General features: G+C 40.8%; 1 protein-coding gene and 1 pseudogene across 1 annotated transcript; both read right to left on the reverse strand.

Moving 5' to 3' along the window:
* Window positions 1–1,476: 1,476 nt before the first annotated feature.
* LOC119730323 lies at window positions 1,477–9,400 on the reverse strand. Its single transcript, XM_038203162.1, has 2 exons — window positions 7,096–9,400; window positions 1,477–4,724 (listed from the first exon to the last, which is right to left on the reverse strand). The coding sequence occupies exons 1-2, from the start codon at window positions 8,421–8,423 to the stop codon at window positions 4,616–4,618; spliced, it is 1,437 nt and encodes a 478-aa protein (XP_038059090.1). The 5' UTR covers window positions 8,424–9,400; the 3' UTR covers window positions 1,477–4,615.
* Window positions 9,401–12,618: 3,218 nt separating this feature from the next.
* Window positions 12,619–22,566, reverse strand: LOC119730429 (annotated as a pseudogene).
* Between the last annotated feature and the right edge of the window lie 1,959 nt (window positions 22,567–24,525).

Raw genomic sequence — 24,525 nt, forward strand, 5'->3', positions numbered from 1 at the left:
TAGTGTCTGATTTTGAGTGCACAAGTGTTGCAATTTATATTTTATTTAAACTTTCTGTGAGCACTTTCCCTGACACTATCAATGTGGACCAACACACTTCAATATTGACATGCCTTTCACACTTACTGCATAGGTCGAGCAATGGCATTCTCCGAATGCCTAAGTCAAATACATGTACAGTATACGTAGTATAGTATTTCAACAAACGTAGACAATATCAAATACCAGTGCTATAAATCCTGACGGCATACAGACACATTTCTTACCTTTCAGGTTGATGTCAGAAGCCTTCGTCATGACCATGATGACCGTGGTTTCAGGCATGCTATATTCCAAGGCTTGTTAGTTGCAAATAAATCAAATCGAGTTAGCATGGCCTAGTTTCATTTGCCCATCTTCTTTGGTCCTGCACGCACGCAAAACAAGACAAAATTCCCCGCTATGGAGGCCGAGTTTTCGGGACAACATTGTATCTCCGCTACACCGTGGAAACGCAGATGTTCTGACAACGGTATCTTTTGCACTCGGCACGAACAGACATTCCTAGAATGATCTTAAACTGTTTGTCAGTACTTCTAAGGAGTTGAGTCAGTGATGCGCAAATTTTCAACATTTGTAAAGCCGCCATTACGGTTGGTATTTGTGTGGTGCATTACCTTGCAACACTTGATAGTTGGTTACCAATGAATATTTGTCTGAAAGAAGACATTGAACTTATCTCATTGCTTTCTCATCTGTAAAAAGCCAAAACATGTACATGTACATGTATGTATAAAATTGCCAGGTGTGAAGTTCTTTTGTTATGCTAACGTCGAGGCGATTGTTGAACTTTTTGAAGTGCTTTTTGACACTGTTATGGAGCTTCGCCGAGTTAGGCAAATGGGCGTTGGTCTGCTATGGGTCCTATGACGTACGTTTCACGGAATTGTGAAGACCACAATGCCTGCTGGCGTAATTTCCTTGCTTTTGAAATAAAGAAATTTGAGTTGAAATGGTGCATTAAAATGAAGTTGTATACACTCGTCAATAATATGAACTGAATGTTTCGCGTGTGATAACAGGGGCGGATCTTGCTTTCAGGAAACGAGGGGGTATGAAGAGCGAATTGAGTTAAGGCGTCCAGAATGCACGCAGACCCTAGGGCTCCGGAAATTTTGAAATCTACGATGATTTCTCCTGCATTCGAAGGCAATTTGAGAATAAATGTAAGAAATATAACATTCCATTTACTATTTTTGGCCCCATTTCACTACAGCATCTTACCATACGTCAGCGGCTGAGCGGGTGGGTGGGTGGGGTGGGGGGGGGGGAGTTGCAACTCACCCCCTCTCCTCTAGATCCGTTAAAGGTGTTAGACACTCGTCATAGTAAACAATTTGAACAAATTCGTGCGATTGTGATAATGGGGATTCTCAATCGCCAAGCCCTAATGAAACGATCGGTTCCTAACCACAGAAAAACAAACCGACACAAACATTTGCAATCATAAGAATTCTTTCTATAATTTGAAGACTGTTTTCGTGTTCAAGTTTACGTTTTCATATGAAAAAAAAACCGCGTGCCTGGGTGTCTTAAGTGAGTCATCCGGTTAAAATATTAATGTGTGCTTCTGGATTACTGACAGCAATCTTCCTCCACGGCTATAAGCTCGTGATCGGAATCCTATGCATGGTTAATCAAAAGTGTGTTTGATTAAAGGGGTCACCTGCACTGTTGCCATACCCAACAGACTGCACAAGCATATCATTTATTTTTTGTAAAGGCTCCATTAAAACAAGTGAACAAAATGAAGTTTACAAAAAGTATGAAGTTAACATTGCTAAAAGACAATTGCACCATACGTCTAAAATACATTGTCTACATAATGCGTTGCACCATACTCCGTAGCATTATTAACCTTTAAAAAAATGGCGATTGTTGCCGAAGTAAATAAAAACGGGTAAAGAATTCAAACTGTTGTATTGGGTTAAACAAAAACAAGTACTGGCCAACTTTCTCATTCATGCTTCATATTATCAATAGTTAACCATTAAAAAGCCAGACTATACTTTTATTACTTTGGAATAATATATTTCGATGAACAAGTTATTCACAGTAAAAAGACGCTTGCGAAACTCTCCATGGATATGAGGTTTTTAAAGGACGTTTCTCAGTCATCTCATTTTATATAAAATAAGAGAGCAAGCAAAGGGGTGAACTATAAAAAGCACTCAGAGAGCGCAGACCTCGCCGACGCTGAACAATTCCCCACCATATTGTCAGTACACCCAAAAGAAATATTCGCATAAATGGTGAAGAATCCTTAAAAACAAAATCCTGGATCCAGACTCATATCCGGATCACCTCCAAAATCGTATCGATTTTGTACTTGTACCAAGGACCAACCCTAAACTTGTTTTCATGCAAATCCGTCCATAACTTTTTGAGTTATGATGAAAACATAACCTCTTCGGCGGAGGTAATACACGTAATTGGACATTTTAGGGGATGTCTCAAAATTTAAAAATTCTGATATTAGAATAAAAAAACACGAATTATGAGAACGTCAAAACATCAAAGATGGTGACAGGCTTCACCGTGAAAAAATTGGTTTTGTTTTGAAATTGCTGTTTTTCTTGCAATACAAAAGTTATTCACGTTTTGAATGAGAAATCAAACCAAAACTCGGCCAACGTTTTAGTTATGGAATACATGTACATGTAACAACTTTAGACATTCAGTTTTCGCAGGGTGTTCATAAAAAGTTTTCGCAAAAAGCAACCCAAACAACATCTCTTGTTCGGACGGCTGCAGACGTCCAAAATATAGAGATAAAAATCAACAAAAGTGTTTGTCTGTCGTTAGAAAAACACAATTTTTTTTTAAAGAGCATTGTCAGTAGGCCTTTACATCTTTAAAGATTAAATTCGTTATAGTAGGTAATTCGATTTCCCAGGAACCAAGACAAGACAAAACAATTATGACATTAATTGTTACTATCCCGGAATTCACACAACCTTTCCCTTTAACTCAACAAACTCTACACGACTACGGGACCCATAGGAATTATAATCTATTTGATATGGAATGGGAACGGATGTTTGCGCATTATAAATGCATGAGTTTTCTGGGAAAGCTTTATGACAGAGTAAGCAGCCATGGCCGCTATAGTTCAATGTTGAACGTCACACTCTTGCTATACACCGGTATCACATTCTCCTGTACATGAAAGAATTCCCGTATTTCACAAGCCGTCGACTGTGACCCAAATGTTTTTCATTCCGAAGCTTAACTTGGTTAAAATTGGATAATTTGTCAACGCTACAAATACCTATACCAAGAAACGATTTTGAAGCTGTCGTCGGCAATGTTATTAGTACACGGTATTAAACATGAAAAGAACCAACAGGACATCGTCATTGCGGCATATTCAAAATGTAATTATTGCTAATGTTGGTATTTCGCACAGTGCTTATTGAAAACAACTTAAATACAGGTTATTACGAAGCGTGACGCCATGAATATTCGACATGTGGTTGATTCAACTTCATTTGGCTATAAGCCCATATTCAAGTCGAGAATATTTCTACGCCTAGCTATATAAACCTACATTGCGAACGGTACATGTACAGTACATTTTTAAATAATTTTTCAGTCATATATACCTAAATATTACATATTACATTTAAAATATAGCACCTACTCCAACCAACAGTTTACAAAGAAACCCACGGCGCTATTAACCTACTTTGCAATAGAATTATACGTATATTCAAGAATACATGTACATATGTTATACATTAACCTTATTTATATAACTTTAAAAAAGAAAGAAACATGGTGGAACTCAGGCATGAAATAAATGTTACGGCTGATGAGATGTTTAAGGTATTCATTTTGCCATTACACGCCTCATGCGTCAACCAAAAGGAAGTACAATCGCCATGACGTCAGGACACTATAGAAAAAAAAAATTCTTCTTCAAATAAGTCCTGATTTCAGCGACTGGAAATTGTTCAATAAATTTCAAGGCAAATTTGAGTGATAGTTTTGCTTCCGATTAAAGAGGTCTCACATCAAGAAATTGCAAATGCTAACTTAATGTAAAGGGTAGGCCCCCTATAGCTGCCCTTAAACGAACACACAGCAGGGGTGGTTTGTAATATTTTTGAGGAGGATATCCGGCCATAAGCATAATGTTTTAGTTTTTCAATGGAGAAATATACAAAATCCGGATTCGAAGCTTTTTATGAAGTCACTGTGACATTTTAATATTCATGCATTGGACCTTATGCGTAATGCGTTGGACTATGTCAGATAGTATTCTTTGATATTTTAATCTAGTAACAATGAATGCACAAACAGGTTTACCCATGGGCGTCCACTGGCTCCGACTTCCACAAGGTCTATGTAAGGAGCAAGGCTTCACAAGGTGGACAACTCAACGTATCGGTCAGTACTCTACCCGTCGTCGGGAGATACTCATGCGGGTATTCTTTGAAAGCTTGGAAATGACCTTGAGGGAACTATTTTATAAGTTCAGAAAAGGGGTATAAAGCTTAATGTGTCAATTAACCACTCCATGATGTCTGTGAGGCCCAGTTCTCGGTCACAAGTGATGGCTTGTCGGCCGGCACTAGGCGTCGCTAGCCGCTTGTTCCCCGGCCTGCCCGTTCCCTTCCAATTCGACCTTCTCCTGGTGAAACACGCCTTGTGTGTCCACTGTGGATCGGAAGAAGATACGCCTGGAGAAAAACATCGAACGAAGAGAACAAACACAACTCGTAATATGTTTAATAATTGATTGGATTGGATTAAGATTTGGTATGATTTGATTCGGCATAGTTTCAGCATGCTTTGATTTTGTTTCACAGCCGATGAGGGGTGTAGTCTCATTCCATAGCATGTTTTACAATAAGGGAGTGGTTATATAGCTAAAACCCTTCTCGTCTATACTAGTGCCTCGACCATTTCATACAAACAAAGAAAAACGGGCCGAAAAAGGGGGAAACTCTGTTTCCTTTTGAAATCAAGATGCGACAATATATGCTGTCTGTGGTGTCTCGCATTATTTTCGTGTTATTTGTTAAAGAACTATGAGGAAAAAAAGAACAAAAAGATGAGTAGTGATCGACTCTGAAGGACAGACGAGTTGTAATTTGAAGCAACATACCACAAACTCAATTTTTGATTTTGGCAAATCCCAGTCCCAGAGTGAGGCAATTAAGACTGGTGCCCGTAATGCATGATGGGGCTATGGGGGCTAATGATCGATTGATTCGGATTCAAGGTGCCCAATCTTCAAAAGGAAATTGATAAGAATATATTACTTGACACTTTCATGGCTATTTTCCACACAGGTGTATTGTACTGGCTTGGCATACAACTTTCCTGGAAGGTCGAAAAATAACACCTGATATTCTATTCAACGATGTTAGATCCGTTTTCAATTCAACTCTGTTCATCCCCTTACAGTGAGTTATACAATACACACAAAATACATACAAATTGACTATACATGTAGTGCCACTTCCAACCTTGGGTTTTCGCAAACCAATCACTATCTTTTCATGTGTCCTGTGAAGCATCACTTTAGCGAAAACAAATTTTTCTGAGGACAGGATTTAAGCTATATACATGTACATGTATTTTGATCAATCGTACGGCTTTGAATGGCTTACGTAGAACCAAGAGCAAGGGTAGAACTATGGGGTAGACAGTGTTCAATTTTATGACTCTCACGACACAAACGTGTCGTATGTATTCGCCCTGGCTTACGTTTGTCCTTGTGCATCATTATTTTGTTCTTATGCAGTATTTACTTGTGCATCATTTCAAACATTAATGTTACACACATTCTAAACCAAGGGCGAATTCTGAACCAAGGTTGTTTTTTTGGGGGAGGGGATCCGGGGCTGTGAAAAGCTTATTAAAAGCTATTCCTTCTATTAATAATACATTACACAATAATACATTAATAATACACAATGTACATGTATTCTACGAATCCGTAGACGGAAGGGGGATGAGTAGCATCGATTAAAATAATATTTAATATTGACACCTGTTGGAGGGGTTGGAGGCCCCCCCCCCCCCGACACGTCGGGGATCTATACTAAAAAAAATAGCTTAGGTGATGCCAAACTACGGTGTTTTCTTAACACAGCTATTTAGAGAGTAATATAAACATCTTCAACATAATGTTTAGGTTTGTTAGACATCCCAAAAAAATATGATTAAGTGTTTTTTTCTTCTTTTGATTTGTTTTAAAGATTGTTTCAATATTTTCTTCTTGATCTACCACTGATGACATTGAGTGCTGTGGCCTCGTGGTCTGGAGCATGGCATTTGTGGTCTGCGTATAATTCTGCAGGATGTAGGTTCGAGTCCAGCCTGGGGTTATGGTGCGTGTGCCCTTTGGCAAGGCACTTTGTCAGTCATTGCTGCTCCGCTTGTGATTGATCTTTGCTGCTTTGCGCCAAAATGACAGCATCGAGCTGTATGTTCCCAAGGGAGCTGAGATGGTATTTGGAATATTTTATTGGCCCAATGACTATGGTAATAATGATGTAGCGCCATGCAGTAAGCACCAATATCGATGGATACGTGTGCTTTATAAATACACATTATTATTATCTATTATTATTAGTTTAAACTCGGTAAGTGTGATTTTACAGAGAATAAAATTATCATTGAATAAAGATATTAAAATTGTGACACCGAAGCCTACAAAAAGAATTGGCCGATTATTAAATCAAAATAAAGGTGCACCATTGTTATGGTGATAATGGTGATTGTGCTGATGATAGGGATGATGATGTGATTATGATAAAGGTAACGACGATGATTTCGGGATAATGGTGATAATGAGCGTGGTATTATTGTTGATTTATGGCAATGGCCATGACAGTGAAAAGATTTAAACCCTCATGCACATAACTTGACTAAACCAATAATGCGTCATACATGCACACCGTTCTGGAAAAAGATAAGTCTCTAATGAAAATATGCTTTTTTCGATATTTGCTGAGGGTACTGAAGTAAAATATTATCATCATAATTACCATAAGGATATATTGACGAAGTTATTCTACTTTCTGATTATGAAATACATACCTTGCTAACGTCGGGTGTTCTGTGACCATCAACTTCTTCAGCATATCAGAGTCCATCTCCATAAACTCCTGAAGATCCCCGATGCGTTTATGCAGTGAAGTGTCCGCTTTGCCCTCCCCCTCAAATGAGGAGATGCTGCCTTCTCTGGAGCTGTCAGGGGCCGGGGCGCCTGGGGAGGAGTTGCCTCCCTCACTGGTGGACGAACCCATCCTGGGACGGGACACGATGCGTGCTCTTTGAACCATGGTGCCCGTGGTTGCTCCTGGCGCTTCCACAAAAACTTCCGAGGGGTCCCTCTCTTCGACAGAATTATTGTTTGTCGGAAAGACGGTGGAACGAGCTTGAGAGCCGTCTTGGAGGACAAGCCCCACGGCCCTCGAAGGTCCGTTTTGAATATCCCTTCCTGGCACACCTGCGGGTTCAACATTTGCCTTTACTTTCACCTTTCCCTTCCCCTTGATTTTTACCTCGGTGATGTCGTTACCTTTGTCCTTTGGAGATTCCTCTGGCACGGGTGAGATGGCAGGGACTGGAGTGGCCATCTCACCGGGAGCTCCCCCCATGGCTTTCTTGCGTCTATCACGTAGAATCCTCTTTCGTTTGAGGTCTTCGTACGCCTCGATGTAAGCCTGGAGCTGCCAGTAAGTCAGTTTCTGAGTGACCTCGGGCTTGGTACAGACAAAGGCATGGAGGATCAGCATCTGGTCCTCTCCTGGATCCGGTTCGGCATTCATCCTGATGATGCAGGCAAAGATGTTCGGGTGATCGTTGCTCCCTACACCGTAGGTGATGTGATGCAGGGGCACACTCATGGTGAACCCGTCTTTTTTGGTCTTCAGGAAGGGTCCACTCACCTCCCAGCACCGCAGACCGTCCGGGTTAAAGTTCAGCATCAGACGGGACAGTTTCTGCTTCTCCCGCAGTTTGCAGAGTTGCTCCACGGGTTTCTCCACCGCGTCGCGCCCGTATTCCAGATTGGTGGGCATGCGACCCAGGTAGTGCACCAAGAAAGTCGGGTACTCATTCGAGGGGCCCGAGGGCGGGATAGTTATCCCAGACATGTCTTTGTGTTTCTTGCGTTCCCGGTCCTTGGCCGCATGGTGTCGGCTGGTGACATCCGAAGAGGAACCAGGGTGAGAGTCCGTGGTTGCCGCCCCCTCTGCATCTCCACTGGCCGATTCCTCGGACCGAGATTTGAAGCTGGACAGACCGTGAACACTGCTCCTCTTCTGCTGCTTCTTCTCCTCCTTCTTTTGGGCCTTGATTGTGTCCTCGGGGAATTCCACCGTCGACTTGCTCCGACTACCGATCCTCTTTAAGAACGACATGGCGATGGTATCTAATTTACTCCTTTTTTCCTCCTTTTTTACCACGATTGTGCCATCATCATAAACATAACGGGTGAAACTTGGTTCTCACACCCTTTTGACAATTTTGCTGACGACAGGTCCAACGTTCAGTGTTCATACAAGTTCCTGACAACAAAAACAGGCCCGTGACATGTGTGTAGGCGTTGGAATGTTAGCACTTTCGCTTGCAGAATCGCTCCAAAATCGCTGCGATCACAACCTGTCCTGCTAGGCGAAATAGAAAATGGCGGTCCTTACCTTTTCAGCACGTACCTCATGCATGACTTCCAATGCTAGCTTTCACGGTTCAATGCAGCCAACGAAACGGTGCTTGCACAATCCCCCAAAAGAGGTCCTCGTACTCAGTTCCGTCCACAATAGAAGCCAGAGAGAAAAATAAACCCCGTCACTTTCCCACAGACACGGCTAGCACAGTGACTGCGCACGGCCAATGAAATAATTATTCGTGTTATACATGCGCCTCATAATTTGACAGGCTGCATGCGTGTACATTTTAGATATAGGCTGCATATGCTTGACTTGTCAGCGCAAGCACGGCATTCCATAGCGTCATGGCCTTGATGAAAAATGAATTTCAACAATCTCACCGGCGACTGCGATTCGAAAACTGCGCGTTCAATTTCGCCCTGTCTCGGTTAGGAGATTATTACCTCACGCCGAGAGCATCCAGCTTATCCACACACAGACACCAATTAACTTTAATTCATTCCAATCCTGATATCCATATGGAGTGCGCCGCAAAAACCCATCCCGCGCTTTTTCTTCAGCAACTGACAGCAATCAATACATGGACCCCCAACACCAGTTTGTCCTTGGAAAACCCCATCAGCTTTTTCCTCTTCCCCCAATTAAAATCGATAAGGTTGGGGTCTTCTTACATCTTGCATCAAGTCTGTGTGTACTCCCATGGGCCCTGTGTACACCGAGACTTATACAGGCATACCAAATGAACAGGTTACGTTCTACAATGAATAGACTAAACCAACAGCAAGCACAAAAGAGAAGTTGGTCAGAGAAAAGCGCTCGCCCTTGGGAGGATGTGGTCTATTCATATGCAAAGAAGCCCATACCTAGCATGGGTATGGGACACCCACGATCTCCCTACGGCACGTCTGCACATAATGAAGGCCCTCCTTTTGGCGTCTGCGTTCATTTCTTCACGTACAAGCTGAGGGAATGAGATGGGATGCGGCGTCAGGGGACCACTTCTACGGAGCAGCGAAGCACGGAATTGTGCTATCAATCATGGACAAGACTTGTGTTTATCATTTTCACCTGCTTAAAATTAATGTCACGTGTTCTAGCTTTCGGGACATGAGGTTTTGAGATTTTTATTTTTGAGTGTGGTCCGAGGGGCATTCCCACCAATAAATTTGGAAACTTTGAGCATTCCCCTGATTATTTCTTGCCCCATTCACTTCACTAGTATCATTAGTCAGCGGCTGATCGGGGCATCCCCGGGCCCTCTAGATCCGCCACTGTGTATACCTTCTTCTTCTTCCAGTTGAGCGCTAACTTCACAATTCAAGTGAAGACTACAACACTTTTGGTGGGGTGTGATGAGAGAGACGGCTTAATTTTTAGTTAGAGCCCCTTTAAATGTATCGGCAGTTGGTGCCTGGATGACAGATTGCGGCACGTTTGTATATATTGCTACTTCACCTATTCTCCGCTGATTTTCGCTATCTTAGCACAGAAATTTGCCATTTATAAATTTTGGTGGTAATTTTGGTGTTAATGATATGCGATGTTTATTAGCGACTGGTTCTCTGACCGTTTTGCATATATGAAAGGAGCAAATAAATTCGCTGAGCAGTACTTCCGGCGGGCAATTTCATTTTCTGCAGCATACATCGCATTTCAACCAATCACATCACGCACCTTGACATGAATATTTATCACACTGTGTGGAAGACACTTATGTTGTCGGAGTCTTGTTTTCCCTTCAATTAAAATTATTCCAACGATAAATTTGGAGAACAAAAATAGTCGATGAATCAGAGATCTTGCGATCCTTAGTTCACCTCACTGTCCACTAGGCTGCTGTAGCAGGTCGACGAAAGCCGTTCTTTAAAATTCTTTAAGGATGCAGACCAATACACGGGCCAATTCACAATTTGAATACCCTCAATTTCTTTGCAATGAGAGCATTTTGTGGACCATTTAAAAAGGTTTGTAAAAACAGATGCCGTGCAGAGGAGTGCGAGCTCGTGTACTGTGAAATTCGGATCTAAAATTGCGCAGGCATACTTTTGAACCCACTGAATAATCGTGATTAATTGATAACGTCTGCTGCAGAAAAAAAAGCGCGCTTCCGGCTGAGCTGCTTCACGAAATGGACCAAAGTGCTAGACCTGCAGCGTAATGACGTCAAAGGTTAGTGTCAAGTCCACGACGTCACACTATGAGACCCGAATGGGGACCGGAAAGTTTGATCCTCTAATAATTGGTTTAGCTCTGGAAAAAAACCTAGACGCTAACGAGAATACTAGAACCTTGCTGGCCACACTATGAAATGGTTCAAAATCAAAGAATTTCGTTCAAGAACATTTTATTGATATTTTCATGCATGGTAAAAATTACAAATGAAATTCAAATACCGGTAGGCTTATGTAACAAGATGAAAATGTAGTTAAAAAATCTGATACCACCTGGAACATTACTGTTTTTAGAGCTTCAAGCAGTAATCATTTAAGCATAATACGAAATTCTTGCCATTAATATATGATTTGCCTATAAATACAAGTTATTACTTTTAAATCTGGATTACATGTATATAAAATATTTACATCATTCATTTTATTCTTATTTGGCACATCTGTTTGTGGGGAAAATCTGGCAGTTAACTTGTTAAAAAGGCGATTCAATATCGCAAGGAAGACAAAAACGATGCAGTAATGGACAGATCAATCCCACAAAAGGAGAAACCTGAGTTGGCTAGTAGAGAGAGTTGTAATTAAAGTAATCAACAGTCTTTGCAAGAATGAGTTTTAAATTTGTGGATGACACCACGTGTGGATATCAAGCTGCTGGGGATGGACAATCAATCACATCAAAAAGCTTGAAATAACACTCATACACTTCTTTAAGGGAACAGTTTTTCAGAGATGAGCTTGGTATTCACACGGTGCCATCTTAAACATCATTCTTGCATTCATTCCACCGCATATACAGTGGGACGCCGCTATACCGAACACCGCTATACCGAACATTTGGCTATACCGAACATCATCCTTGGCTCCCGGTTTTAATGCACAAAACGTACCGAATTGTTGTTGAAAAAAAGTCAACAGATTAACTAACAATCTAACGATTGTACATGTATTAAACACTAGTTGGGCCACTTTTAATTCCCTTACATCAAACTACCCATAGTTACATCGTGTTTGAGTGTTGAAGAGCGATAGATGGCTATTATTTCCGCCAGTTCACTACATGTATTGGTCAAAAGAGGGTACCGGCGGTTCAAAATCGCTATACCGAACGATCGTTATTACGAACACTTTCTGTGGATCCAACAATGTTCCTTATAGGGAAGTTCCACTGTACATGTATAAAGTTCAAGCCATACTCAGTCTCAAGCTCTTACAAGTCAGTCACGAGCGATCTAGTCTCAAGTCAGCCGTCAAGGTATTTGTATGTTTAACTGTGACAGGGGCACTCCTTTGTCTTTTTATCATTCCTTGTATTGTGTCCTCTTGACTTGAGATATACTCTGCCAATGGAACCCCTTATGGAGTAAACGTCTTTTAGGGCCAACAAAATTTAAAAATCAGAAAACAGCCACCACACTTTTGGAATGTCTCAGTCACTAAAAAACCCGGTGGAACGCATGTTTTCATTTCACGGATGACATGCAATCATTGGGGTTGTGTCACAGGCAATTAACAGCCAGCATGTTGCTGGCAATCTCCAAGAGGAAATTCCCAATGCTAGGCAAATTCTAGCGACCTCTTCTCAGGAATTTCCAAAACTGTTGGAAATATTTACTTTATTCATCCCAAGATTTCTTTAAATTTCAATATATTTTTGTTGCATCATAGTTGCATGTGAAATTTCTGCCTTGTCCAACTTGGCCCTTCTACATACTTGTTATGGTGTCATGATGTGTAATACTTGTGGTATGATTCACTGTGCTGCATGCACTATACTGATGGACATTGATAAGTGTTTAATTAAAATCTGGGATCAACTAATCACAGGGGAACGATTAGGATTCCAATTGAACACACTCCAAAATGTATGACATTAGGCTTGAAAATTGACTTCAAGGAAACGGCCAAAACTGAATGGAAGAATTGTACTTGCAGGTTAACAGCAATTTCTCCTCTTAAGAACATGAAGAATGCTCTTCATCACACCAACTTATCTGTTATCTCTCCATCACTTGACTGCCTTAGAATCCTACCAAGAAAGAGAGAGAGAGAGAGAAAAAAGACTTTTTGACAGATATAACAAAAGTTGTGTTTAAAGTTGAAGTTGTTCAGGAAGCACTTTTAAAAGAGTTGCAAAGGACAGTTTGACAAGTAAAGCTTAAAGGGAATATACATCATTTGCTTTTGCTGTAATTTTCAGAAATGGATGGAATTGGGGGGTTAGAAATATATAGCAAATATAGTTACACTGACTTTTTGGAGGTTTTGGGTTCGAAAATGCTATAAAAACCAAGAAAAACGATCATTTTCCTGTAGTCTGGTTCCCTGACTCTATATAAGAAGAAACGGAGCAGTTTACATACATTGGGGAATTGTAAGGTCAGGGAACCAGTCTAGCTGGCTCGTACCCGTTCATAGGTTTGTAATCGATTGCAAACAAGTGCAATGGTCAATTGGGTCCAGTATTTGAAAAAAAAGCCAGTTGTTTCCAACGCTGATCGGCCGATCAGCGTTGGAAATTGATACAAAAATACCACTTTTCTTGAAAATGACAGTATACCAGGTGCCATAATTTTACAGGATGCTTTAGACTGTCATTTACCAACATCCTATTAAGGTATTTCGCAAAAACTTGGTACTTTTATTTTTCGATGTTTGCAAATGTTGTATATTCCCTTTAAAAGGTTATAACTGCCAAGAAACCACCAATATATCAGGCTCAGCTGAGTGAGCGAATATCCATCAAAACTCTGACATGCGTGCACATAAACGTGACGCACAAATTGGAGCATGCAGTGTGGCATTGGAAAGGGGTATATAGTGTACATGTAGCTTCTCATGTGCGCACAGGAGAGGTGGGGGCTTATGGGCATATAGGATCATCTGCTTGCTTGTTCAAAACCTAACCTGTTGAACTTTCAGTTCAGAGGATATTTTATTACACTTTTCAAGAAAACTGTGAAACAGCATGCACCACTAACACAATTTTGTTGACAGCACTCTTTATTCCAAAATCATTCAATTGACTGATCGTTAGAAATCACCTACATTTCTTGATTTTTTCTAACTGACAGCAAGCCAGATCTGGATAATTTATACTTTTGGGATAAATGCAAATGGTGAAATGCATTTAATGGATGGGTCTATTTCAACCACTGGTTTCAATGCTTCACCTAGCGATAAATATAACATTTCTAACCGGAATATCAGTTAAATAGGGAGGTTTCGCAAGCGAACGGATAGGCTTACACTTACGTTTAGCTATCCGTATTCGTTTTTTACTTATGTGTAGCGAGCGAGATATGCGTGTCGTCTGCACGTTTAGCGGACAGTGAGTGGCGTATGATGTCATAACTGATGACGTATCCGTCGCACTAAACGTATCCGTTTGCATGCGAAAACTCTCTAATATGGGCTTTTTGCTTCACATATCCTTGGCCCTATCTCCACGACGCAAATTACATCATGCAAAATAGTGATGAAAATCAAGCACTACATAAGCACACAATGGTACCTACAATGTCCTGCTACAAGAAGCTTCAATCACTGTCTGAATCGTCGCTGATGATACCACGGAGGTTGGCAAAGTGGTCGATGGGTTGGATGCGTTCAGGGCTGGGGCTCGGTCGATGTCGGCTACCTGGTGAATTTTTCAGGTACAAGCTGCTCACATTCCGTCTTCTGGAACGTCCTGTAAACACATATTTTTCACAAATTTACAATTACTTTAAATGTTTGTTTTGCGAGGGTGCCTAGGATACCTTTGTGCCTATCTAACTGACTGATTGACTTCAGATCTAACTGACTGACTGACTGACTGACTTTAGATTTTGTAGAACTAGAGATCCAAGGTCAACAGCTTAACATGGGCATGACATGTAATGATACAAATACTGAGTGGCTCAGAGTGAAACTGGAGGAATATTATCGCAAGGTAAAATCTGGACTTTTCCATTTCACGAGGCGAAGCCGAGTGCACTGGAAAAGTCCATATTTTACCGAGCGATAAAATTCCTCGCATTTCACAATTTAAAACCATAACTGACATATAGATCCTTGTCATATTTGAACTTTTATTTCAACATAAAATTGGTGGAAAATGTATTTCTCTCTTCCAAACCGCCCGTTCATGAAAATATTTGAACCCAACTCTGTAGCGCTGGCTCTTTGGAAAAATACGCGCTACACGCAACACTGAACGCGCACACCAGCATGCATTTGCACACAAATACTGCATCGTGGAACAAGGGCGATCCTAACTGTTGAATAGTAAATCCCATTCCCATGGGCGAATGGGACTTTTTGAGCCCCGGCGTGAATGGGAGCAATAACAAATGTCACGTGATGTGAGTTCCACCAATAAAATGACAAGGATCTGTATGTCACATATATAAATCTAACTGACTGACTGACTGTCTGATTGACTTTAGATTTTGTAGATAGAACTAGAGACCAAGGTCAACACCTCCACATGGGCATGACATGTTATGGCAGTAAACCATCAATAGCCCCAAAAATGCTCTGCAAAATCCTTCACAAAAGTTTGTAACAGAGCACTGCCATTTGCAAATTAAATCTGAATAACATCTCGTACCCTGACTTGCTCAAATGCTTGGCACATTTTAACTTTGCACTGTCCAGACCAAAGAGACTGTTAATATATCACGTGATTCGGGGCAAGCCTTACGCTAGCAACCCCCAGCTCCAGCATGGTCTGGTGTCTTTGTGCCATTCTCACCAATTGTGAGCAGTGTATTGGTGCTGAGCGTCTCTTACGTATTACGTTATGAATTGAGTGAATGAATAGTTAAACTATGCAAGAGCCTGCCCCGAATCATGTGATATAGCAACAGTGTCTTTGGTCTGCAGAATCAAAGTTATCATGTGCCAAGTATTATGGGCAAATCGGTGTATCAGATGTTATTCAAATTTAACTCGCAAAGGGTATAGGTTATTCGCAAATGGCTTGTTAGCTGTTACTACTTAAAAGAGCTCTTGAACAGGATAGTGGGAACGAGCAAATTGCCAACTATAAACTGTATTTCAAAACTTCACATCTGGTAGGCATTTAGTTTACAAATATTGAGTGGCTCAGAGTGAAATTGGAGGAATATTATCGCAAGGTAAAATCTGGACTTTTCCAGTTCGCCTCGTGAACTGGAAAAGTCCAGATTTTACCGAGAGATAATATTCCTCTTGTTTCACAATTTAAAGCCACTCAATATTTGTTTTATATAACTGACATATAAATCCTTATCGTTTGATATACTGATCTTTTATTTCAATACAAAATTGGTAGAAAATGCGTTTCTCTCTTCCAAACCACCGAACTCTGTAGCGCTGGCTCTTTGGAACAATACGCGCTACGCGCAACGCTGAACGTGCACACCAGCATGCATTTGCACACAAATACCACGTCATAGAACAAGCATCGATCCTAATGTTCAATAGTATTTCCCATTCCCCATGGGCGAATGGGACTTTTTGAGCCCCGGCGTGAATGGGAGTTATAACGAATGTTACGTGATGCGAGTTCCACCAATCAAATGACAAGGATCTGTATGTTGGTTATATAATAGTGGATCACTCACCTGATTTGGTGTCACTATCAATGATATTGTCGGCGTTGAGAGCTTCAAGCTCAGCCAGTTCATCTCTCCTCTCCTTCAGCTGACGACACTTTGAGATGGTTGGCTTGCCTGCCATTAACACACAAAAAATCACAACTCAAAAGCTGAGATCAAGACCAGCATGTCAAGGATAAAGTTTGAAACCTGAAGCCTCAACAGAAGTTGCTTTGAGGGCATACATACATTTACATTGGATCTTCATTTCTCTAATGGCTCAGATGTTAAGTCCAGAGTTGTAAGACTCCAAAGATGCATCAAGTGATGCATTTTTTGGACATTTCCGTTAGCAGTTGGTTTGTAATTTGAGGAATCCGTGAGTGGGTGTGCGCAAGCTTTGACACGACACACACGCATGCGCTGTTGCTACTATTCGTCACTTCAGTGCGTGACATCGCGTAGCTGCAACCAGTTGAGTGAGAATGTGTCCCAGACGCTGAATTCGGGCGCAATTCAAAACATGACTTGGCAGTTTTTTAACTGAAACCAAGATCCTAGATTATTGTTTTCTTGGAATATACAGCATTCACGGAGCTAAAACCGTCTGTAGATTTTGAGCAATTTGGTGCTTCAAATAAACAAATGCACAAAATGACAAATGATCTACTCTATCTTTAAGCATCAATAACATGAATAAGAAAATGCACAGGTCTATTTCTACTCACCTTTCAGTCCAGCATCGCGGAGAACCTTCATCAGTATTTCAATCTTCTCCTTCTCATCCTCCACATCTGCAAACAGCTTGACGTAAGCCACCCGCAGGCCACACAGCCGCACAAACTTCTTGAACTGCTCAAGTCTCTTGCCGTCTTTCTGGGAGGCAGACTTGGAATCGCCTCCACTACTGGCAGAACCCTGTGGACATTTGACAATGGACAGTGTTTCTAATTTATTTCCTGCATAATCTGGCCATATGGAGTTGGTCATCATCAGTAAACTTGCTATTATTACATGTTCAGGACTTATTATATATTCGATTACATGTATCTGTTACCGGTAGTTGTTACAAATTGAGGTGTGCAGGTGCAATGGTTGACCTTTACCTTCCCAAATCCTCCAAAATCCTCTTTGCAAATTGAGGATTTTCAGAATTGAGGCTATATGGCAAAAATATATGGCTGATTTTTTGGTCATTGTACATGTTGCACACATCAATACATCAACAATCATATGTATAGTAGTACAAAACATCGTCTACTGTATACATGGTAAGAATAATGGTTAGGTGAAACTTTTACAAACCTATTTACAAGATGTAATTTGTGTCAAGATGTAAATTGTATATTGGGTTTTGCCATTCTCCAACGTATTTACAAACAGTGTTTTTATAAACAGCGTATTTCACAGTGTTGTACCCGCTGCTACATCACATTCGAACTGGCCAGCTTACCCCAGTAAGCTCAATGGTCGAGTGGAAAGATGTCTGCACTAGTAAGCAGGAGGTTGCAGGTTCAAGTCCCACCAAAGTAAAATTTGTGATTTTTTTTCTCGCAAGCCCTTGGACAACACTGAGTATACAGCACTAATAGAAATAGTTCGACGAAGGGCAAACCCCAATATAAAATATTACAAACCTTTTTTGCAGTCTCATTGCTTGCTGGGCCACTTCTCCTTTTCTTTGCATCTCCTTTGCTCCCAAAAGCTTGCCCTTTCTTTGTCTTCTTTTTCTGCTTTCTTGTGTCTTTCTCATCATCATCTTCATCCAGTGGTGACAGGCTGCTAATGGTCAGACTTCCGCTCACAGAGCTTGAATCTGAATCACTGTCACTGTCTTTTTTTTTCAGCCTTTACTGTCTTCTTCATGTCTTCAATGTTGCTTCTTTCTTTAGAGGGCTTCTGCCTTTCTTTCGAATGGCTCTGACTGGACTGTGTCTTTTTTCTCTCTTTTCCTTTTGAAGAGGCCAATTTCTTTTCCATAAAATCCTCATCTTCACTGCCACTAGAATCTTGCTGTTCGGAGGATTCCTTCTGATCCTTATTATGTTTCACTGTCGTTTCTGTGGCATCATTTTCTTCATCTTCTGAAGACGTCTCCTGTAGTGTCTCAGTTTTCTTCTTTTTATGAAGAGATCCTTTCATTCCGTCTGACTCTGTACCAGATAGGTTTTTCGTGGAAGATTTTTTCTTTAAGAGAAGGGGTTCATCATCCGATTCACTTTCTGAATTAACGCTTCCATCATTTTCAGAACTGTCACTGTCTATGATTTCCTTTTTCTGGATTTTAGATGCAAGGACTTGGTCACTACCACTCTCACTTTCTGAATCAGTTACTGAATGTTTGGACTTTGGAGAAGGCTTTGAAGTCTTTGGAGATTTTGAAGATTTTCTGCCCGAAGGTTTTACCTTTGTGCTGCGGGAGGTGGATTTGGAGACAGGACTAAATGATTCGTCAGAATCCGCACTGGAGTCACTCTCTGAATCACTGACAGCAAGACCTCTCTTGGTGCTTTTAGAAATTGTGTTCATTTTCACAGTGGAGAGGGAGACTTTCTTAGTAATTCGCTTCTTGGCAGGAGCAGGTTTCTGATCTTCATCTTCAGAATCATCTTCAGAACATGAGGTGTCTCTCTTCCTTTTCTTTGACAAGCTATGCTTCCATCCTTTCTTGGATGGATTTTTTCTCCTGACATCCCAATCTTCACTTTCACTATCCGAGTCTGATGAACTGCCATTGGTATGTCTTTGGCCAGAAGACAATCTCTCTTTAGCCTTCACGAGAGGTTTATCAGAGTCAGATGAGGACTGTGCTTCACTATCCTCACTTTCACCACTGCTGGACTGCTCAAGACTTTTTACGATCGCCTGTGAGGACACCTTCTGGGATGAGTTTCTTGGGCTTTTCCGAGTGGGATTTTTCTTACTTTGCGTTGGTGTTCCTTGTGACTTGAAGTAACTTTCATCCATATCATTAGTATCATTATCTTCAGAAGAATCCCCATCCTCTGAATTGCCGTCTTTAACTTTTGCTTTGCCGCGTTTACTCCTTTCAGCCGATTTCTCTTTTTGACTGAAATTCATGGCATCCTTACGATTTGCACCAGTTGTCCTATTCTTCTCTTTCTGCAATGACGACAGCCCTCGCAGCAGCCTTTTATCCATAACTTCAATCTCCACGACAGGTCTGGACTTTCGCATTTGACTTTTCAACGCAAATGTCCTAGAGCTTCCAAAATCAGGAAATGCCCCTTTTCTTTTTGACTCCTTTAGAACACCTGATGACTCTTTGACTAAAGTTTTAGGTGACACTGTGCTGGCAAGGGGTGATGCAATCTTAAGCTGATTTCTTCTTGTCTTTTTGTTGTCTTCAATGTTGCTTCTTTCTTTAGGGGGCTTCTGTCTTTCTTTCGAATGGCTATGACTGGATTGTTTCTTGGCCTTTTCTGTCTTTTTTCTCTCTTTTCCTTTTAAAGAGGCCAATTTCTTTTCCATAAAATCCTCACCTTCACTGCCACTAGAATCTTGTTGTTGTTCGGAGGATTCCTTCTGATCCTTATTATGTTTCACTGTCGTTTCTGTGGCATCATTTTCTTCATCTTCTGACGACGTCTCCTGTAGTGTCTCAGTTTTCTTCTTTTTATAAAGAGATCCTTTCATTCCGTCTGACTCTGTACCAGATAGGTTTTTCTTGCAAGATTTTTTCTTTAAAAGAAGGGGTTCATCATCCGAGTCACTTTCTGAATTAACACTTCCATCATTTTCAGAATTGTCACTGTCTCTGATTTCCCTTTTCTGGATTTTAGATGCAAGGACTTGGTCACTCTCACTCTCTGAATCAGTTACTGAATGTTTGGACTTTGGAGAAGGCTTTGAAGTCTTTGGAGATTTTGAAGATTTTCTGCCCGAAGGTTTTACCTTTGTGCTGCGGGACGTGGATTTGGAGACAGGACTAAATGATTCGTCAGAATCTGCACTGGGGTCACTCTCTGAATCACTGACAGCAAGACCTCTCTTGGTGCTTTTAGAAATTTTGTTCATTTTCACAGTGGAGAGGGAGACTTTCTTAGTGGTTCGCTTCTTGGCAGGAGCAGGTTTCTGATCTTCATCTTCAGAATCATCTTCAGAACCTGAGGTCTCTCTCTGCCTTTTCTTTGACAAGCTATGCTTCCATCCTTTCTTGGATGGATTTTTTCTACGGACATCCCAATCTTCACTATCATTATCCAAGTCTGATGAACTGCCATTGGAATGTCTTTGGCCAGAAGACAATCTCTCTTTAGCCTTCGCGAGAGGTTCATCTGATTCAGATGAGGACTGTGCTTCACTATCCTCACTTTCACCACTGCTGGACTTCTCAAGACTTTCATCCATATCATTAGTATCATTATCTCCAGAAGAATCCCCATCCTCTGAATTGTCGTCTTTAACTTTTGCTTTGCCGCGTTTACTCCTTTCAGCTGATTTCTCTTTTTGACTGAATTTCATGGCATCCTTACGATTTGCGCCAGTTGTCCTATTCTTCTCTTCCTGCAATGACGACAGCCCTTGCAGCAGCCTTTTATCCATAACTTCAATCTCCACGACTGGTCTGGACTTTCGCATTTGACTTTTCAACGCCAATGTCCTAGGGCTTTCAAAATCAGAAAATGCCCCTTTTCTTTTTGACTCCTTTAGAACACTTGATGACTCTTTGACTAAAGTTTTAGGTGACACTGTGCTGGCAAGAGGTGATGCAATCTTAAGCTGATTTCTTCTCGTCTTTTTGTTGTCTTCAATGTTGCTTCTTTCTTTTTGAATGCTTCGAAGCTGACACTCTGGTCACACAGAAAAGAGAACAAAAATTATGTTACGAATAGATTAGTCCAAGTAACTTGGAGCCAACTTATCGCCTTTTTAACATTCGGACATGGTCTTGCGACTATCACCAGACCATGTCCGAATGTTGAAAAGGCGATAAGTTGGGTCCAAGTTACTCGGGCTATGAATAGATGTGGTCATATGCTATTGCTAATATTTATAATACAACACATGTATGTGTGGGAAAAGTTGATTTTGAGGAAATCGCAATCGGGACTGTTTATTTCACTTAATATTCACCACAGAAGATACCTACATCTACCTGGTTAATAATCAGGGAAAATCAAAAGGTCAAGTGTACAAAATGTACATGACCTTTGACCCGTGAACGTGGCATTTACAATACAAGTCACATTTATGGGTCTCACATGACCTGTGACCCAGAAAAAATTACTGTGATTTTTTTTTTGGACAAACTCTCTCAGTCTCTGTGTGCAAGTAGGCCCTAGCTACACATTTTGCCTGAAAATTGCAGAATAACTAAACACCTACTGAACAATACCAGGTAATAGTATGGTGAATTTCAAGTTAAAACTAGTCACGACCTAGCCCCATAAATGTGGCCTATTTACTGGACTGCCTCCGTAAACATAGGCCACACGTCCACATGTACAAAAATCGTGTCGACTTTGCCGAATTTTGATTTTCACATTAAGGCTTAGTTTGTAGGATTTTTTTGCTTTAGAAGCATACTCACCCACTTTATAGGCTAGTCAGAATGTGCTGCCTTTTTCAGATGTCTAATTTTTGTGAAATTTCATGTTGAAAATTTGATACGCAAACGTGTAGAAATTTCACGAAAAATATACATCTGAAAAAGGCAGCACTTTCTGATTAGCCTATAAAGAGGGTGAGTATGCTTCTTAAGCAAAAAAACCCTACAAACTAAGCCTTAATGTGAAAATCAAAATTTGGCAAAGTCGACACGATTTTTGTACATGTGGATGTGTGGCCTATGTTTACGGAGGCAGTCCAGTAAATAGGCCACATTTATGGGGCTAGTCACGACCATGCCCGATTGCGATTTACTTAAAATCAACATTTCCCCACGCTAGTCAAGTAGTCAACGAGTAACATTTGTTCTCAACAATATTATTATTAACAAGATATCAAGATAAATCCGGATAATCTTTATCTCTTCGCGGTTTCACAACTCGTTAAGTAAGTCACAGCATTGTTAGAAAGGCCAGTTATGTTGTTGTTGATGCATATAAATTACTTTCATTTTGGTGTTGAAAAACCCGCGTTTACTCACGTGTCACACACAGGAAAAGAGATTAATCGCGAGTCGAGAACTCTGCAGCTGGTGACCATTTGATTCATACTTCAATTCCGCTAGACACCGGGTACCAGTAAGATTCCGGGGCAGTGTAAAATGGCGCCATCGTGCGTTGTAAAATAGCCAGTTGCAATGTTCATGCTGAAGTTAATTACAGGGGTGGGGGGGGGGGGGGGGGCAAATTTCCCAGATAGGCATGTGTAAACCGTTTGTGCGTTCAAAGTAACAAAAGCAAAGCAACAAAGAACATCCTCTGCGATACCTGCAACGCATAAGGTCTATTTTCCATGAGTGTCAGTGACCATGCCACACCAAAATTATATTTTCAAGCTTTCATTTCCGGCGTTCCACATTTAGGCGAAAATCCAATGATGTTGAGATCAAACTGGCTTGTCCATTATAGCTCCATGTGATTCTCAGTAGGAGTAGAAAAAGAATTGGAAATTGTCCCTGTAAGTTTGTCCTTTTTAATACCAAGCCCGAAAACAACCGGGTAATTATGGTCGAATAATAAGCTAGGCCCGTGGGGTGGAATTTATCTTGGGGGCCTTATTTTCTGGAGAAGGTGCGCTCATCATGGGCTTTCATGGGGAGGAGTAATAAGGGTGCACATCATGCTTCCAGTAATTGCGGCGAGGGTAGGGGGCTACTGAACAGAGATGGTTATAAGGAAGCACCAAAATGGTACCACTTATTTTTTTTTCGGGGGGGGGGGGCGGGGGAGCTGGTGGATCAAGGGGGGTGTAGGAGGTCTAAACCCCAGCGGCGCCCAACCCCAACTGTTAGACCTCAATAAATAAGAAACTCATGCTGAAAAAAATCGCACATTCCTGTTAACTTCCCTGCCCCTTAAGACAAAGCTGGATCTGACCCTGGGGGCATATTGCTTAACGTAGTCATCAATTCGCTCGTACCCCGGCCCGCCCTCAGGACCCGGCGGGGGGTACGAGCGAAAGTCATCAGAAGTTTTTTTTTGTTCATGCGCAGAACACCGTTAAATGAAAACGAACAAGAAACACTGACATTGGTATTCAAAATATTTTAATCTATCAAAATACAGTTCACTCAATTAAATAATCATTATGCTTTTGTACAATTCTTGAAATATAATTTTGAGTTTAAAAATACCATTCGTTGTCAGATGCATGAGTTGCAAAAATACGTTGCTAAAAAGTCGAGATACAATTATTAAAATAATAATAATTTGTCAAAGTACACGCATCCCGGGCACGCTATGAAAAAAAGTGTACGAAATGGTCACACGACATTTTCAACAATATACTTTTTGAAAGAACAGCAATGTTAAAACTGAAGTTGCGCGCTGAACTGACTCATTTCCAAAGAGAATTCCATTTAAATGTTGTGTCTTACTTGCCGTACGTCACGCAATTTAAGAACTTGACATTTCCAAATGTTGGTTCACAGAACTTTACCCGATTAATAAGGCTACGAAACCTACAACCACAATCTACAAAATTTCATCAAAAATGCTCGTTCGGCAAAATTAATGAACCGTGCCAAAATATATCTAACTCGATGTCTGTGCGAATTGTGCAATCGTTTAAAGTGCTGAAGATTACGCATCATTACTTGTGAGTACAATCTAATAATTTGTTTGGGTGGTTTTCCTTGCATTTCTGAAAAACGTACGAACCTTGCAATAATCACCACGCGTCTAAAAACATATTCATAAACCATATTATTGTATGTTGTGCAAAATTATGTGAAAAAGGTTCATGCAAATAAGATGAAGATAATACAAAACAATAAATGAAATATGTGTCTAAGGAAATGGACGGAATAAAAAACAATGGATGAATTACCATCATTTTACTGTCAACGAGAACACCGTGATTTTTGCCCTTTAACTAAAAATATTTCTCTCTGGTGACAAACACCCAACTTTTCACACAGTGCTGTAAAATAATTGCCTCTTATCATTCTTTCCTGAAACTTCAGGTTCAGGGATAATATACATGTTGACA

Source organism: Patiria miniata, unplaced genomic scaffold (genome assembly GCF_015706575.1).
Source record: "Patiria miniata isolate m_02_andy unplaced genomic scaffold, ASM1570657v1 HiC_scaffold_22, whole genome shotgun sequence".
In the NCBI taxonomy this organism is placed as follows: domain Eukaryota; kingdom Metazoa; phylum Echinodermata; class Asteroidea; order Valvatida; family Asterinidae; genus Patiria; species Patiria miniata.

Excerpts from the sequence above, each read along its gene's own strand:
- LOC119730323 (XM_038203162.1), bottom strand. The coding sequence starts at position 8,423 with ATGTCGTTCTTAAAGAGGATCGGTAGTCGGAGCAAGTCGACGGTGGAA. Across the intron at positions 4,725-7,095 it reads GAACACCCGACGTTAGCAAG|GCGTATCTTCTTCCGATCCA; the intron begins GTATGTATTTCA and ends GTTTTTCTCCAG.